Below are 19435 nucleotides of genomic sequence, written 5' to 3' on the forward strand. Positions count from 1 at the left end.
CCTCAGGGATCTGTTTTGGGCCCAATGTTGTTTGTAATATACATAAATGATCTGGATGATGGGGTGGTAAATTGGATTAGTAAGTATAACGATGATACTAAGGTAGGAGGTGTTGTGGATAATGAGGTGGATTTTCAAAGCTTGCAGGGAGATTTATGCCGGTTAGAAGAATGGGCTGGATGTTGGCAGATGGAGTTTAATGCTGAGAAGTGTGAGGTTCTACATTTTGGCAGGAATAATCCAAATAGAACATACAGGGTAAATGGTAGGGGCATTGAGGAACGCAGTGGAACAGAGAGATCTAGGAATAACAGTGCATAGTTCCCTGAAGGTGGAGTCTCATGTAGATAGGGTGGTGAAGAAGGCTTTTGGAACGCTGGCCTTTATAAATCAGAGCACTGAGTATAGAAGTTGGGATGTAATGTTAAAATTGTACAAGGCATTGGTAAGGCCAAATTTGGAATATTGTGTACAGTTCTGGTCACCGAATTATAGGAAAGATATCAATAAATTAGAGAGAGTGCAGAGACGATTTACTAGGATGTTACCTGGGTTTTAGTACTTAAGTTACAGAGAAAGGTTGAACAAGTTAGGTCTCTATTCATTGGAGCGTAGAAGGTTGAGGGGGGATTTGATCGAGGTATTTAAAATTTTGAGAGGGATAGATAGAGTTGATGTGAATAGGCTGATTCCATTGAGAATAGGGGAGATTCAAACGAGAGGACATGATTTGAGAGTTAGGGGGCAGAAGTTTAAGGGAAACACGAGGGGGTATTTCTTTACTCAGAGAGTGATAGCTGTGTGGAATGAGCTTCCTGCAGAAGTAGTAGAGGCCAGTTCAGTTGTGTCATTTAAGGTAAAATTGGATAGGTATATGGACAAGAAAGGAGTGGAGGGTTATGGGCTGAGTGCAGGTAGGTGGGACTAGGTGAGATTAAGAGTTCGGCACGGACTAGGAGGGCCAAGATGGCCTGTTTCCGTGCTGTGATTGTTATATGGTTATTACAAGTAGGATAGATAAAGGGGATGCAGTGGATGTTGTATATTTGGACCTTCAGGACTTTGACAAAGTGCCACACATGAGGCTGCTCACCAAGTTCAAAGCCCATGGTATTACAGGAAAATTTAATAAGATGGTTAGAGCATTGGCTGATTGGAAGAAGGAAGTGAGTGGGAATAAAGGGATCCTTGTTTGGTTGGCTGCCAGTGACTAGTGGTGTTCCACAGGTTTTGGTGTTAGGACCACTTCTTTTTATGCTATATATCAATGATTTAGATGATGAAATGGATGGTTTTGTTGCCAAATTTTCAGAAAACACAAAGATTGAGTTGGAGGGGCAGATAGTGTTGAGGAAACAGGTAGAAGGACTTGTACAGATTAGGAGAATGGGCAAAAAAGTGGCAAATGAAATACAATGTTGGAAAATGCATGGTCATGCATTCTGGTAGTAGAAATAAATGTGCAGACTATTTTCTAAACGGGAAGAAAATCCAAAAATCTGAGATGCAAAGGGACTTAGGCGTCCTTGTGCAGAATCTTGCAGGTTGAGTCGGTGGTGAGGAAGGCAAATGCAATGTTAGCATTCATTTCTAGAGGTCTAGAATACAAGAGCAGGGATGTGGTGATGAGGCTTTATAAGGCACTGGTGACGTTTCACCTTGAGTATTGTGTACAGTTTTGGGCTCCTCACCTTAGAAGAGATGTGTTAGCATTGGGAAGGGTGGGAGACTGCTTTGCTGAGCACCTACACTCCATCTACAAGAAAAAACTGGATCTCCCAATGGCCACCCATTTTACTTCTACTTCCCATTCCGATATGTTCAACCATGGCCTCCCCACTGTCGCGAGGAAGCCACACTTAGGTTGGAGGAACAAGACCTTATATTCCGGGTATCCTCCAACCTGATGGCATAAACATTAATTTCTCAAACTTCTGGTAATGGCCCCCCACCCCCTCGCCACCATTTCCATCCCCCTTTTCCCTCACCTGATCTCCTTTGGTACCCATCACCTCCCTCTAGTGCTCCTTCCACCTTTTTCTTTTTTCCACCGCCTTCTGTCTCTTTCACCAATCAACTTTCCAGCTCTTTACTTCATCCCTCACCCTCCAGGTTTCACCTATCACCTTGTGTTTCTCTCTGCCCTCCCCTACCTCTACTCCTCAGCTTTTTTTCCACCAGTCCTGTCGATGCTGCCTAGCCTGCTGAATTGTGATCAACAAACCCATTTCACATAGTCAGTATCCCTTAAATAAATTAGGGGCTCAGAGTTCAAACAGGAACAGGCCCTGTGCTGCAATTCGAGCCTGTCAAAACAAATAAGCATGTTGTCAATCACCTGGGCCAGAGAAAATACATAGAGACCCCAGTATGGTACAAGGGTGATGCACACCACCGTCAGTATACACTTCACTGCCATGGCCAGACTTTCCGCAATCACCTGAAAAACAGAGCACAGTTGACACAACAAAGAGAACAGAGAAACAGGGACAGTCTGTGTGGAAATTGCACATTTGCCCTGAGGCCATGTAGGATCTAGCCACTACCCCTTCCCCCTCCACCAACATCTGAAAGGTATGCGTATTTGTAGGTTAGCTGCCCTCTAGTGCCTAGATCAGGCATGGGCAAACTACGGCTCGCTTTTTAAGCTTTTTAATCCGGCCCGCAGAACTTGATGAAATTATATTAATAAACCTTGTTAACGTTTTTTCCCCGCAATTCTGGCATTTTCCCAATAGATGACGCACTCTATATACAATTGTGGCGACCCATTTCCTGGCACATCCGAACCGGCTCACAATTAGCCAGCGTTCCGGCTAAGGGAGATAGCCTGTGGGGATTTGCGAGCACAGAGCTTTGGAGCCTCTGCGCCACGGGGGACAGGTTGAGGGAGGCTTAAAAGTGAGGCTAGGGATTTTGAATAGTTTTTTTCTTCGACTGGAGTTACCGACTCCGTGTCGTAATTTTAGCGCTGCATGTAGCACACCGCTACACATTGACCTTTGTTGAGGTGCAGCGTATTACTCCACATTTGCGCTTTACTCTTTGTTCAGCTCGACCTATTTGTGTGAACAGGCGTTCAGCGTCATGAACATCAACAAAGCCAGCCACAGATCCAAGTTAACTGACCAACACCTCAGATCCATCCTGAGAATCGCCACAACAAAATTAAATCCAGACTTTGATGCGCTGGCTAAAAAGGGAGACCAACAACACTGTTCCCACTGAAATTAAAAATAAGTTTCTTCATTGTGTTATGTAAAATTAGCATTTGAAAATATTTTTTTCAATAAGCCTTACATGTTACATGTCATTTCTGTTAAGTGATGGACATGAGTAGTGCGCAGGTGCACGTACGTTCTCAAAATAAAAAACGCGCTCCAGATCAAATAACGCGCTCCGCATACTGGCGCGCTGTCACTGTTCTGTCTTTGTGCTGGTCGTTGTTGAGTTTTGGCACAGGGGACAATTGAATAAGAAGGAGCAGGACAAGTAGACCTGCATCTCCTACCGTTTTTGAAATAAAGACAGTCAGGAGGAAAGTGATGATGATAATATCTTGAAGGATAACAGAATTTTCAGTGCTTTAAAATAATAACTGTTACTATTAAAAAAGGCTGTATTTTATTCATTTAATTTTCAGTGTTTTAAAAGTCATTTCAATAAATAGCTAAATACCATGGGACTTCAAAGACAGATATTTTGTTGTAATGCATTTGTTCATTTTCAATTGAAATTAAAGCACATGTTTTCTACATATCCCATGATATTTTATTTTCTCTTATGAGGTGTATTACCAAAACAGTCCGTCCATCTGCTCCTGGTCCGGCCCCCCTGTCAAATTTTAGAACCCTTTGTGGCCCACAAGTCAAAAAGTTTGTCCACCTAGATGATGATGATGGAATCCAGTGGTGATTATGGAGAGCATAACGAAGTGAAAATACTCAACTGGTGCTTACTGGTCAGTATAGACGAGGTAGGTCGAAGACCCTGGTCCTGTTCCATGTAATGTGACTCTAGCTGATAAGAGTTGAGTACCAAATCTTCACCCTTTCCTGCACCCAAGGTCAGGATAACATTGAATTGCATTTGTAACCTTCCAGATAACATGTGCATGCTGCAACATTCAGGCTTCTGTTTCAGATTTGGTCTGTTGTGACATGCAATATTCCTGACATGCAAGTTATAACTATCCGTAGCAAAGAAAGCCTAAACAGCTACAGTTGCCATTCAACAGCATTTACCACTATTGAGTCCCCACTGTCAACATGCCAGGAACCAAATGTTAAATGGAACTGACCTGGGAAGTACAGGATCAGTGGCTTGCAAAGTGTAATTGGCATTCCATCATTCCAAACTCTTCCTACAATGCATGCCAGGATTAATGCACTTTGCTTGCTTGAGTGCAGCAACCCACTTGATTGGCACCCAATTTTGAAACTAAACATTTATACCTTCCACTACTTGCTCTGCACACCATTCACAAATTCCAATGCAGTTTCATGCTCTGGCTATTTCAGCACACACTTCCAAAATTAGAAGAACAATTTCTCAATCATTCACTCACATTGATTTAGCACTAAAGGCTCAAAGGGTGCAGAAATTTTGAGATGTGTCTAGGAGAGCCTTTTGACACAATATGCTGATAGATCAATGAGCAAAGGTGTATTACTTGACCTCATACTGGAAATGTAGCTGGTCAAGTAGAGAGAGTGTCAATGGGTGGTCATTTTTCAGACCAATGACCTTAACCCATTTGTTTTATGACAGTATTAGAATCTTCATTATTGTCACATGTATCAAGATACAATGAAAAATGTAATTTTGCAAGCCTCAATACAGATCATTTCAAAAACACAAGTACTTTGATGTAGTACAACTGAAAAAGCAGTAAAAGACTGCAGAAAATAACATTACAGATAGAGAAAAATTGTATTTCCTGCACCAGATGCAGGAAAGCCTACAACTGCACAGTTGGAAGCATTCAAAGGAGAAACAGTAAGAGCTAAAGGGCAGTGTGTTCCTGAAAATGCGAAGAGTAGCAAATGTAGGGAAACCTAGTGTCAAGGAATATTGAAGGCTGGACAAAAAGCGACATAGGACAACTATAGGGAACTAATGAGAGGGGAGGCATATGAAGACTTTTGAAAGTATAGGGAACTGCTTTAAAAGGAAGTAAAGAAGGAAAAGATGATTCATGAGAAAACAGTCTCGTCATGAGACGAGACTGACACAATTCTAAAGTAAACATATTAAGGGAAAAGGAATAACCAGGAAAAAAAGTAGAGGCTTCTAGTAGTCTGTGTGCAGAGCCATAGGTAATGCTGAGACCCTAAATGAATTATTTTCATCAGCATTCCCTTGTGGTCGGAGAATTCAATAAAGGGGAAACTGAAAATCCAATCTCCATAAACAAAGAGACATACTCAATGCTTTGGTAAGCTTAAAAGGGTAAACAAATCCAGAAAACAATGGGAGTTAAGAGAGGAGACTGCTGGGTATCACTGAGATTTTTAAATCTTCTCTGTACATAAGTGAGGTACCAGATTACCAGAGGACAGAAAACATGGTCCTTCTTTTTGAGAATGACAGCAGGGAAAAGCTAGTAACTATAGATCTCTGAGCATCGGTTGCAAGGAACATAGAGAACAATGCAGCACAGGACAGGAATTCGACACACAATGCTTGTGTGATGTACCATCAATAACTCTCGGAGACTGGAAGTGAACGATAGGCTTTTATTAACAGCAAAAAGGGAGCATGACATCTTGGAGACTGAGGGAGGAGCAGTGCCCCAATCGCCTTTATACAGGGGTCTGTGGGAGGAGCCAAAGGAGCAGACAGCAGAGGGGTGTATCCAGACAGGTATACATAGTTTACCACACTGTGTCAACCTAAATACCAAATTAAACTAATCCTACCTGCCTGCAAATGGTCTACATTCCTCCATTTTCTGCCTGTTCATGTGCCCAAATGCCTCTAAAGCCTTGTTATTAATCTGCTTCCACCGTCTCCTGCGCCAGCTAGATCTGGGCATTCACCATTCTCTGCATTAAAAAAAACTAGCTTCAACAATCTCCTTCACACTTTCTTCCTCTCACCTTAAAGCCAGCAGAAAGAGTGGGCTTCCTCACCTCTGCCCCTCAGGGCTGTGCCCCAAGCCCCTCCTTTACTCTCTGTATACCCATAACTGTGTCATCACCCACAGCTTTAATCTGCTAATTAAATTTGCTGACTACATTACACTGATTGGCCTAATCTCAAATAATAATGAGGCAGTCTACAGAGAAGTCATTACCCTGACATGGTTGTGTCAAGAAAATAACCTCTCCCTCAATGTCGCAAAAACAAAGGAGCTGGTTGTGGACTACAGGAGGAATGGGGACAGGCTCAGCCCCGCTGACATCAATGGATCTGGAGTTGAGAGGGCGAACAGCCTTAAGTTCCTCTGCATAAACATCACCAAGGATCTCACATGGTCTGTACATACTGGCTGTGTGGTGAAAAAGGCACAACAGCACCTCTTTCACCTCAGACTGCTGAAGAAGTTTGGTGTGGACCTCAAATGCTATGAATTTGCTACAGGAACAAAACTGAGAGCATCCTGACTGGCTGCATCACTGCCTGGTATGGGAACTGTACTTCCATCAATCACAGGACTCTGCAGAGCGTGGTGCAGACAGCCCAGCGCATCTGTGGATGTGAACTTTTCATGAATCCAGACAAAGACAGGTGCGTAAAAAGGTCTGAAGGATCATTAGGGACCCGAGTCACCCCAATTATAAACTGTTCCAGCTGCTACCATCCAGGAAACAGTACCGCAGCATAAAAGCCAGGGCCAACAGGCTCCAGGACAGTTTCTTCCACCATGCCATCAGACTGATTAACTCACTGACACAACTGTAATTCTATGTTATATTGACAATCCTGTTATACATACTATTTATTATAAATTACTATAAATTGCACATTTATATGGAGGCATAACGTAAAGATTTTTACTCATGTATATTAAGGGTGTAAGTAATAAAATCAATTCAATTCTAGTTCCACACTTTAAGAAAAAATTGATACTGGAAAAAATATCGTAGAGGGAGGTCTAAATATCATTAGAAGGCAGAGTCAATCAAGCAACACACACAAAATGCTGGTGGAACACAGCAGGCCAGGCAGCATCTATAGGGAGAAGCACTGTAGATGTTTCGGGCCGAGACCCTTCATCAGGACTAATTGAAAGGAAAGATAGTAAGAGGTTTGAAAGTAGGAGGGGGAGGGGGAAATATGAAACGATAGAAGACTGGAGGAGGTGGGGTGAAGCTGAGAGCCGGAAAGGTGATTGGCAAAAGGGGTACAGAGCTGGAGAAGGGAAAGGATCATGGGATGGGTGGCCTAGGGAGAAAGGGGGAGGGGAGCACCAGAGGGAGATGGAGAACAGGCAGAGTGATGGGCAGAGAGAGAGAGAGAGAGAGAGAGAAAAAAAAGAGGAGAGAAAAAGCTAAATATATCAGGGATGGGGTAAGAAGGGGAGGAGGGGCATTAACAGAAGTTAGAGAAGTCAATGTTCATGCCATCAGGTTGGAGGCTACCCAGCCGGTATACAAGGTGTTCCTCCTCCAACCAGAGTGTGGCTTCATCTTGACAGTAGAGGAGGCCATGGATAGACATATCAGAATGGGAATGGGACGTGGAATTAAAATGTGTGGCCACTGGGAGATCCTGCTTTCTCTGGCGGACAGAGTGTAGGTGTTCAGTGAAACAGTCTCCCAGTCTGTGTCGGGTCTCACCAATATATATAAGGCCACACTAGGAGCACCGTATGCAGAGACAATCAACGTGGCTTTGTCAGGGGCAGATTAGCTGACCAATATGATTGAACTCTTTGCAGAGGTAACAAAATGTATCAATGAGGGCAGGGCAGTACTTGTGATTTACAATGACTTTGACAAAATCTTACGTGAGAATAATTCAAAACCTCTGGGCCCATGGAATTCAGGGAAAATTAGCAAAGTGGATAAAAAATTGCCTTGGCAATAGTAAACAGTGGGTGATGGTAGAGAGTTGCTTTTGTGGTTGGGTGATTGTGTCTAGCGGTGTCCCAGAAGGATCAAAACTGGGACCCTTATTAATAATATATGTAAATGACTTGAATGTGGATGTAGGAAGCAAGATCATGAAGTTTGGCAGAGTTGTTGATAGTGTGAAAAGGTAGTGTTAGGCTGCTGAGATATATAAATATTTTGGTGAAATAGGATAAAAATAGCACATTGAGTTTAATCCAGACAAATATTAGGTGATGCATCATGGCATGGTTGGGTCTTAGTGCTGAGGAACAGACGGACCTCAGTATGCAAATCCTTAGATCCTTGATTATGGTAACGTAAGTGCTTAATGACACAGTGAAAGTATGTGGAACATTAGTGTTCATTATTCGGGCATTGAGTACAGAACCAGATAGTTTATGCTACAGGTTTATAAAAACATAGTCAGATCTCAGCTAGAGAATTGCTTACAGTTCTAGTCATTGAGGTAGAGAAAGAATATGATAGACTGGAAAGGACACAAGGAAGTTCATCAGGATGGTGCATGGGATGGAGAAGTTCAGTTATGAGGAGAGAATGGGGAAGCTGAGTTTGTTCTCCATGGAGTAGAGGAGGTACTGAGTGGGGTAAACAAATTTATGAAGTCTATAGATAGGTTAGACTGCAGGAAACATTTCCCCCCATATCAGAGTCAAAGAAAACACAAATTTAGAGCAAGGAGATATAAATTCAGAGTAGATCCAACACTCAGAGTGACAAATGCCTGGAATGCACTATCTGAGACAGAGTGGTTGAAGCTAGATCACTGACAGCATTTAAGTGTCCAAATGAGCACTTGCTCAGGCATATAGGACTATGGACCAAGTGATAGGAGATGGGGTTAATTAGGAATGGTGCCATTGGTTGGCATGGACAGTTTGGGACTAATAGCTTATTTCCATAAAACCATAGAATTGTAGTCATACAGCATGGAAAAAGGCCCTTCAGCCCAACTATTTCATGCCAACTAAGATGTCCACCTGAGCTGGTATTATTTGCTTGCATTTGGCTCAGCTCTCCTAAACCTTTTTTTTAAATCAATGTACCTATCTAAATGTCTTTTAAATGTTGAAAATATTACCCACCACTTCACCATCTAACATCAGTTAAAAATAGCAGGCACATGAGTAGAGCAGTGTGAATGACTACAACCTAGCATTTCAAACCTAGTGTTGGATAGAATGAAAGGTTTAAAATAAAAGAATCAATCTATATTTGCACACAACTCACCTTTAACCTCACCAACATATGTACCTGAGCCAGCACCCACATAGGCTCAGAGAGAAGTTCCACCACAGCAGAAATTCCAAATGCCATCACTCCAACCTCATAGTGAGGTATAACTGCTGGGTCTGGAATTTCCACCAAATTGAGCCATGCCCAGGCCAAGAGTAGGGCCCAAAATATCCCCAGGGGAACCCTGAAATAAGAGAGTCCTGGCAATTATTGATGAAAAACACACACTTTTGCAGATGCACACATACATATAATAAAACACAATAAATCAGTGACATTTAGGGTTCACACTCAACACAGTCATCTACATTACTGTAGCCCATATTATTTCTGATATTCTACTACTCAAAATCCACACTTTCATTACTCCCAAGATTAATACACTTCATCCTCGCTACATCCTCAATGCATCCCATCTCTCAAGATCCCATTCATACGTTGGGATGGTTAAAGGAAAATAAGTAAGCATAATTCGAAATCCAAAAAAAAATTGCAGGTGCAGGAAGTCTAAAATGAAAACAGAAAATGCTGCAAATATTTAGCAGATCAGGACACATCTGTGGGAAGAGAAACATAGTCACAGTTTCAGGTTGAAGACACCACCCAAACTGAGAAGGAGACAAGTTTCTTTTGTATGAATACTGAATTTTCCAATTTCAGGTAACACAAGCCTTTAGTGTTCTTCTACATAGGTTGTGATCTCTTCTACACTGGCAAGACCCAATGGAGACTGAGGGACTGCTTTGCTCAGCTCCTTTGCTGCATCCACATAAAGCAGGATTTCCCAGTGGCCAACCATTTTCATTTCAATCTCCATTCCCATTCAAACACATCAGCCCATGGCCTCCTCTACTGCCACAATGAGGACATTCTCAGGTTGGAGCAGCAACACCTCAAATTCCATCTGCTTAGCCTCCAACCTGATAACATGAAAATCAATTTCTTCAACTTCTGGTAATTATCCCCTCTCCCTTTCTCCTTCTTCATTTCCCAAACCTGGCCTCCCACTTACCTCCTCTCCTCACCTAGTCATTACTTCCCCCAACGTCCTTCTTCCTTCCCTTTCTCCCATGGTCCATTCTCCTCTCCTATCAGATTCCACCTATCACCTCCCAACTTCTTACTTCACCCCCCCCCCCCCACTACCATGTCTTCTCCTACCATCTTTTAGCTTGTCCTTCTTCCCCACCCCACCTTGCCACTTTGTTACTCTGGCATCTTCCTGCTTCCTTTCCAATCCTGATGAAGGGTCTCAGCCTGAAATGTCAACTGTTTCTTAATTTCCATAGATGTTGCCTGATCTGCTGAGTTCCTCCAGCATTTTATGTGCTTTATTCACTTGTCCACCTAGTTTACTTCTCCATTTGTTCATCCTTCCCATTCTTTGGCTCCATACTGGTTCACCTATCACCTACCAGTGTCTATCCTATCCCTCAACATGTACCACTATATCATGGCAACCTTTCCCATTGCCTCCATCATAATGTGGGATCTGCACCTAAAACATCATCTTTACACCTTCTGCCTCCATGGAAGCTGCTTAATCTGCTGAGCTCTTCCTACACTCTGTTTTTAAGCTTATTGGTTACACAGCCTGGAAACAGTCCCTGCACCCAACTGATCATGCCGACCAAGATTCACTTCTAAGCTCATCCCATTTCCCCTTACTGGTGTCTTTGAGGATAGGTTTGAGCGAGCTTGGGCTGTTCTCTTTGGAGTGGAGGGGAGAAATGATGATAGAGACAGATACATTAGGGGTAGGAGCACTCTTAGATAGGCACATGGATGATCGAAAAATGGAGGGCTATTTAGGAGGAAAAATCTTTGAATCTTAAGAGTAGGTTAAAATGTTGGCACAACATCATAGGCCAAGGGGCCTCTAGTGTGCTGTAATGTTCTATGTTCTGCCCATATTCCTCTAAACCTTTCTTATCCATGTCCCTTTCCAAATACCTTTTAAATGTTGTTAACCTACCTGCCTCAATCACTACCTTTGGCAGCTGATTCCATACAGTGACCATTCTGTTTGCAAAAATCCTCATTTAGGTTCTCATTAAATCTTTCCACCCTCACATTAAATCTGAGCCCTCTACTTCTTGATACCCTAATTCTGAGAAAGAGACTGTGTATTTACTCTATTTGTGCCCCTCATTGCAATATCACCCCTCATGCTACTACACTCCAACAAATGAAGTCCCACCTGTTTAAACTCTCTTCATAATTAGGTCCCTTGAGTTCCAGAAACATCTTTGTAAATCCCCTCTACATTGTTTCCCACTTAGTGGCATCTTTGCAGAATAGAATTACCAAAACTAAACGCTATATCCTAAATGCAGGGTTACATACTGATAGTTTGAACACGGGACAGTGGGATGATGTAATGTCACATGATAGCATGTTCCAAACAGTATTTAAACCAAAGCCTGTAGTCTGTGATGCAGTTCTCATTTTTATTTTTGATGCAATGTTGTTGTTACTGGTCGGAGGTGTGGAGGCTCCACCAGTTTTGTTTGTTGCATGTTTAATTTTCCCTTACAGTCCAGTATCGGAGAGTGAAGGCATTACCGGAGTTATCAGAGTTCAAAGGATTGGATAAAGTAAATGTCATTCAGCATTTTGGAGAATGATAGACCTTTGTGACTTCATTCAGGAATGATAGCATGCACTTTTGAATTAAACTCCTGCAAAGTCAGGAAGTTTTGTGCAGTGACCACCCTCCAGTCAAAACGTCAGTTCCTTTTTATTTCCTTGTGATTTCTGCGAACAAGGCATCAACTGGCTGTGGCATTGGCAGATACATTGTTACTTCAAAGGAATTGTTTGTTTTGAGGAAATTTCTCCTTACTGCCTGTATAAATCACATGGATTCTTGAATTTATCACTTTAAACTGTGCTTGGATGAGAACTCGTTAAGAACAGTTTAAGTGTGAATGTTTGTGCTGCCCAACTGTTAACTTCCGGTTAAGTTAATCATTTGTTTACTTTTCTAATTTTTGAGCAGACGTTAATAAATCTCAGCATTTGTTTTAAACCCTGTCTCAGTTTCATATTCATTGCTGCTTCACCAACATCTTGTACAACTGCAACTTTGCATCTGATCTTCTATAGTTAACTACCTGACCGATGGAGGGCAGTGAGCCCAAAGCCTTCTTCACCACCCTGTCTACTGTGAGTATGGGGGAACGTTAGAGGTAAGATGCTTGGAATGCACTGCCAAAAGTGATGGCAGAGGCAAATGCATTAGGGACAGTTAAGACAGGCACATGGATGATAGAAAATAGAGGGTTATGTGGGAGGGAAAGTTTAGATTGCTCTTAGACTAGTTTAAAGGGTCAGCACAATATCATGGGCCAAAGGACCTGTCCTGTGCTCTGCTGTTCTATGTTCTAGGTTCTAAACTCTATTTGCCATTCCTTGCCCACTTACTTAGGTGATCAAGATCCCTCTGTAAATTCATTGTCAAAGACACAACCTATTTTAGGTGTCAACGGCAAACTTATTAACCATGCCTTGTATACTCTATCCAAATCATTAATATGTACAATTATCACAATATGGCGCAGCAGGCTTGAGAGGTCAAATGACCTACTCCTGTTCATGATTTGCATTTTTATATATTTTAATCATGCACATACTATAGTCCCTTGTTCCATACACATGGCTGCAACATGCTCTAATCTGAATGCTTTTACTCATTTGTGTGCAGTTTGGATTGCTTAGTTATAGGAAAAGCATCATTATAACACAGATTCACGAAGATGCTCCCAGGATTGGATAGGCTGGAACTTTATTCCATGGCATGTAGAAGGTTGATGAATGACCTTACAGAGGAATCTAAAATTACGAGGGGTGTAGACAGGATTACTGTCTTTTTCCCATGATAGGAGAGTCTAAAACTAGAGAGTATGGGTATAAGATGAGAGGAGAAGGATCTACAAGAGACCAAAGAGGCAACATTTTCACCCAGTGGATAGTTACTATCTGGTAGATATGGGTACAACTACAATAAAATTGAAACCGGTACATTGATGGGAAATAATTAGAGGGATATAGGCCAACAGGAAAAAATCTCAGCTCAGAAATCTACCTTGGTTGGCATGGTGGAGTTCGATGTAGGGCCTATTTCTGTGCTGTATAACTTGATAACTTCATACCCACTATGTACATGATTACCCGACAAAACCCAGGATGGATCCCTCACAAGTAACCATGAATATCTTGATATTATATTGTTCTTGAAGACAATCTACTCATTATAGTTGTTTGATCAGGCTACGTACTGGCATCACTGAAAAATTACTCGTCACTCACGTTAGCCAGAGCAGGTTTATAATCTGGGGCCACTTCCGCTCCACACCGACATTTAAGCAAGCTTTCCGAAAGGCTTCTCGAGCAAGGAACACAACTGTAGAATACAGGAGCATGAGTCTGGGAAGCAAAGTCAGCAGCAGGTTACCAGAACAGAAGTGTTAAAGCAAACAAAGCAAACTCTGAACACAGATTGGGAGGATTGTCCTTGATAGAAATCAGACAATACACACTTGCTGTTAGAAAGAATTCTTCATTCTTCTGCTTTTCCCTCACATTCTTGTCATTTCTACTTTATCTTCATTGTTTATTCAATTCCTTTTTGATTGTTCAAATTGAATCAGTTTTTTTAAAGCTGCATACTCCAGATCAGAACTCATGTCTTTTCTGGAATCCAGATGAAGGGCTTCAACCAAAAATGTTAACTGTTCATCTCCTAGACCTACAGAGTTCCTCCAACTCTTTCTGTGATGCTCATGTATTTTCTACATTATTTCCAATATTTTTACCAATTATCTATGTCCTCTGGTTAGTGAGTGAGCCTTTGGTCACTGGAAAGTCTCTCCTCATTCACTTATGAAAAAAAATAATTTATCCTTAATCCTTTGACTATCCAAAGAAATTCCACTGCATACTTCTGAAGAGTGGCAACCCAAATTCAATGGTTCTTGAGCTGAAGTATAACTTCATGAACACTGACTTCTCTAACTTCTGTTAATGCCCTTCCTTCCCTTCTTATCCCATCGCTGATTTATTTATTCCCCAATTTTTTTTCTCTCTCTCTGCCCTTCACTCTGCCTGTTCTCCATCTCCCTCTGGTGCTCCCCCACCCTTTCTTTCTCCCTAGGCCTCCCGTCCCATGATCCTTTCCCTTCGCCAGCTCTGTATCCCTTTTTGCCAATCACCATTCCAGCTCTTAGCTTCACCCCCCCTCCTGTCCACTCCTATCATTTCAGATTTCCCCCTCCCCCTCCCACTTTCAAATCTCTTACTATCTTTTCTTTCAGTTAGTCCTGATGAAGGGTCTCGGCCTGAAACGTCGACAGTGCTTCTTCCTATAGTTGCTGCCTAGCCTGCTGCATTCCACCAGCATCTTGTGTGTGTTGCTTGAATTTTCAGCACCTGCAGATTTCCCCGTGTGTGAAGTATAACTTCCCTGTTTTCGTATTCCATTTATAAAATGAAGAAATCATTTTCAACCTGTCTAGTAACATTCAATGATTTGTGTAGGGGCACCCTAATATCTCCAGAGCCTCTGTTCAATTGCAGCATTGTCTCCAGTTCTTCACATTCCTTATCCTTGTTTTTCAAATCCCACCAAGGTCTCATCCCTCCCCCCTTCCACCAGCTTATTACAACCAAGTATCTCTGCCCTCCAATTCCAGCATATAATAAAAAGACAGTGACAGATTCTGCAGCTGTATGGAGAGTATTCAGGTAGTCTTCATAGAAGATGACACAAACCCCATTTCCAGAAAAGTTGGGATATTTTCCAAAATGCAATAAAAACAAAAATCTGTGATATGTTAATTCACGTGAACCTTTATTTAACTGACAAAAGTACAAAGAAAAGATTTTCAATAGTTTTACTGACCAACTTAATTGTATTTTGTAAATATACACAAATTTAGAATTTGATGACTGCAACACACTCAACAAAAGTTGGGACAGAGGCATGTTTACTATTGTGTTACATCACCTTTCCTTTTAATAACACTTTTTAATCGTTTTGGAACTGACGATACTAATTGTAGTAGATTTGCAATTGGAAATTTTGTCCATTCTTGCTTGCTATAAGACTTCAGCTGCTCAACAGTCCGTGGTCTCCGTTGTCTGATTCTCCTCTTCATGATACGCCATACATTTTCAATAGGAGATAGATCTGGACTGGCAGCAGGCCAGTCAAGCACATGCACTTTGTGTCTACAAAGCCACACTGTTGTAGACTGTGCAGAATGTGGTCTGGCATTGTCCTGCTGAAATAAGCATGGATGTCCTGGGAAGAGACATCACCTTGATGGCAACATACGTTTCTCTAAAATCCTAATATATGCCTCAGAATCAATGGTACCTTCACATACATGCAACTCACCCATGCCGTGGGCACTGATGCACCCTCATACCATCACAGATGCTGGCTTTTGTACCTTTCACTGATAACAATCAGGATGGTCATTTTCATCTTTGGCATGGAGAACTTGACACCCGTTTTTTCCGAAAACTAGCTGAAATGTGGATTCATCTGACCACAGCACACCGTTCCAGTCTTTCGGTCCATCTGAGATGAGCTCGGGCCCAGAAAACTCGCTGGCATTTCTGCATAGAGTTGATGTATGGTTTCCTCCTTGCGTAATACAGTTTCAAGTTGCATTTCTGGCTGCAGCAATGGACTGTGTTAAGTGACAATGGTTTTCCTAAGTACTCCCGAGCCCAGGTGGCTATAATTGTCACAGTAGCATGACGGTTTCTTAGGCAGTGCCGCCTGAGGGCTCGAAGATCACGCGCATTCAACAGTGGTTTCCAACCTTGCCCTTTACACACTGAGATGTCTCTGAATTCTCGGAATCTTTTCACAATATTATGTACTGCAGATGTTGAAAGACCTAAATTCTCTGCAATCCTATGTTGGGAAATGTTCCTTTTGAACTGACTAACAGTTATCTCACGAATTTTGGCACAAAGGGGTGAGCCACAACCCATCCTTGCTTGCAAAGACTGAGCCTTTGATGGACCCTACTTTTATACCCAGTCATGATACCTCACCTGCTACCAATTAGCCTGCTTAATGTAGAGTCTTCCAAACCGGTGTTACTTGAATATTCTGTGCACTTTTCAATCTTATTTTAACTCTGTCCCAACTTTTGTTGAGTGTGTTGCAGCCATCAAATTCTAAATTTGTGTACATTTACAAAATACAATCAAGTTGGTCGGTAAAACTATTGAATATCTTTTCTTTGTACTTTTGTCAGTTAAACAAGGGTTCACGTTGAATTAACATATCACAGATTTTTGTTTTTATTGCATTTTGGAAAATATCCCAATTTTTCTGGAAATGGGGTTTGTATTTTAAAAACCCCAATATTAATAGATTATTAAGGAGCTTTTAAGCTCCTTAAATGGGTTAAAAACACTTTTTCATCTCTTATCAATGGAAAAGAAATGTATTAGACAGGCAAATTATGTTAAAGGTCAACAAATTGGCAGGACAATAACCTACATCTTAGGATCTTAATATAAATGTCTGCACCACTTGTGGATACAAACAACTCCTGCAATGACCAAAAGTATAGCAGTACATTTGAAGTATGTCCGGTAGACAATGAGAGGATGAAGTGGATCTGGCAGGTTGAGTTACAGAAAATTCATAGATATATTAAAAAGATGGTTTGGGGGAGAACAGGATGGCTTAAAGATCAGTATGGCTGTCTATGCGTGGAGCCACAGAAGATGAATAAGCAAGGTCTAATTAGGGATCGTCAGCTACACTTTGTGAGTGGCAACTATAATCTAAGGATATGGAGAGACAGTGAGAAGTAATGTTGAAGCCGAAATTGGATGAACTTCTTGAATGCCAGAGCAGGGTCAAGCACATCTCAGGCACATCTATATTGTATGTTGTCTACATGGATTTGTTTAAAGTTCAAAAAAGTTAAAATTGAAATTATCAAAGTACATACACAATTCCAAGAAAAAGTTTGTGTACCCTTTGCAATTATCTGCTTTTCTGCATTAATTGCTCTTAAAATATGGTCTGATCTTCATCTAAGTCACAATAATAGACAAACACAATACGCCTAATCTAGTAACACATAAACAATTGCACTTCTCATCAATACCGAGTACACTATTTGAACAATCAGTCTAGGTTCAAAAAAGTATGTGAACCCCTGGGGTAATGTCTCTACAAAAGCTATTTGGTATCAAGTGTTCCAATCAATAAATGCAGGAGGTGAAAAAGAACCCAAGGGTAATAGGAGGCGTCCTCCAGAAATCTCTAGAACTTGCTAAAGTCTCTGTTCAAGAAAAATATTGAACAAGAATGGTGCTCATGGAAGGACACCACAGGGGAAAGCACTGCTCCCCAAAAACAAAATTGTTGGGGCATGTCACAAGTTTGCAAAAGACCACTTCTGGGACAATGTTCTGTGGAGGAAAAAGGTCACGGCACACTAACACCAAAACCTCAACCCAACTGTGGAGAATGGTGGAAGGAACATCATGGTTTGGGGCTGGTTTGTACCTTAAGGCATGGACAGCTTGCAAATGTTGAGGGAACAATGAATTCAAAATTGTATCAAAACATTTTACAGGAAAATGTCAGGGTAGCAGTCCGTCACCTGAAGCTTAATAGACGTTGGATGATGCAACAAGACAATGATCTGAAACACAAGAGTAAATCACTAACAGAATAGTTTAAAAAGAAGAAAATTCCTGTTTTGGAATGGCAAAGTCAGAGCCCAGACATTAACCCAATTAAGATGCTTTGGCGTGACTTGATGACGGCTGTTCATGGATGGTATCCTATGAAATACTGATGAACTGAAACAGTTTCGTATGGAGGAAAGGTCTAAAAGTCCTCCTCGCCGTTGTACAAGTCTGATCTAACAGCTAAAAGAAACGGTTGGTGGAGGTTATTGCTACTGAATGGTGTTCTACCAGTTATTAAATACAAGGGTTCACATACTTTTTCCAGCCTGGACTGTGAATGATTAAACAATGTGTTCAATAAAGATAAGAAAAATACAACTGTTTGTGTCTTACTAGTTTGTCTTACTAGATTGTGTTTGTTTTTGTGACAGATGAAGATCAGACCACATTTTATGAGAAACTAATGCAGAAAAGCAGGTAATTGCAAAGGGTTCACAAACTTTTCCTTGCAACTGTATGTCACCATATACAACCCCGAGATTCATTTTCTTGTGGGCTTACTCAGTAAATCCAAACTAGAATAATAACCATAATAGAATCACTTGGGCATTCAACCAGTGTGCAAAAGACAACAAACCGTTCAAATCAAAAAATAACAACAAATATTAAGAACATGAGATGAAGAGTCCTCACAAGAGAGTCCATAGGTTGTGGTAACATTTCAATGATGGGGCAAGAAAAGTTAAGCCAATCTATAGAAGTTTGTCAAATCTATGAAAGTGCACATCTATAGAAGATTGTCACAGTTTTAGATATCATGCCAAATCTTTGCAACTCCTAAAGAAGTAGCTTAATGCTTTGTGTCTATTGACAACCTTTCTCCTACTTGTATAAAATACGCATTTGGCGTTGTGAACTTGATGCAAATATACAGCGGGCCACAAAATGAGGCTAGGGAGATGTTCAGGTTGAAAGAGAACAGGAAGCCAACTTCATACCTGACATTGACAATACCAACGGTCTCCTTGGATACATAGCGCAATGTATAGCCATTCAAAATGAAGGTGAGCACCCGAAACAGTACCTGTTACCCAGGGGAAAAAAAAATTCAGAATTACAGTCACAGTTTGATCATTTCAACACCAATTATGTCTGCCAGTTAAGAAAAAAAAATCCTTTCCTCCATTTACTAAATCTGATCTCAAACAGCATTCCCTGCTCATCACCAGTTTCTGCACCCTGCATATCATCCTTCACCATTTCTGCCAGCTGCAATGGGATCTCACCACCAATTCTATCTTCTCCTCTCCCCTCATTTTCTGCTTTCTGTGGTGGCCACTCTCTCCGAGACTACCTGGCCCATTTATCCACCCCTCCTCAACCCTGCAACCATATGAAGGTATAAAATCTGCCCCTACACCTCCTCTCTCATCACCATCAAGGAA

The 19435-nt window shown here is 41.4% G+C and overlaps 1 protein-coding gene across 3 annotated transcripts in view; it reads right to left on the reverse strand.

The window, feature by feature from the left end:
- The window catches only part of rft1 (RFT1 homolog), an 85540-nt gene that overhangs the window by 59076 nt on the left and 7029 nt on the right, over nucleotides 1–19435 (reverse strand). The window contains exons 2-5 of one of the 3 annotated variants that reach the window (XM_059943829.1): nucleotides 18989–19074; nucleotides 13626–13742; nucleotides 9309–9498; nucleotides 2339–2440 (exon numbers count right to left, since the gene is read on the reverse strand). In XM_059943829.1, the coding sequence (XP_059799812.1) occupies nucleotides 2339–2440; nucleotides 9309–9498; nucleotides 13626–13742; nucleotides 18989–19074 (495 nt within the window). Of the gene's footprint in view, nucleotides 1–2338; nucleotides 2441–9308; nucleotides 9499–13625; nucleotides 13743–18988; nucleotides 19078–19435 lie in introns of those variants that run through there. The other 2 variants (XM_059943830.1, XM_059943831.1) reach the window with 2 other exon arrangements.

This window comes from Hypanus sabinus, chromosome 19, assembly GCF_030144855.1.
Source record: "Hypanus sabinus isolate sHypSab1 chromosome 19, sHypSab1.hap1, whole genome shotgun sequence".
Lineage (NCBI taxonomy): Eukaryota > Metazoa > Chordata > Chondrichthyes > Myliobatiformes > Dasyatidae > Hypanus > Hypanus sabinus.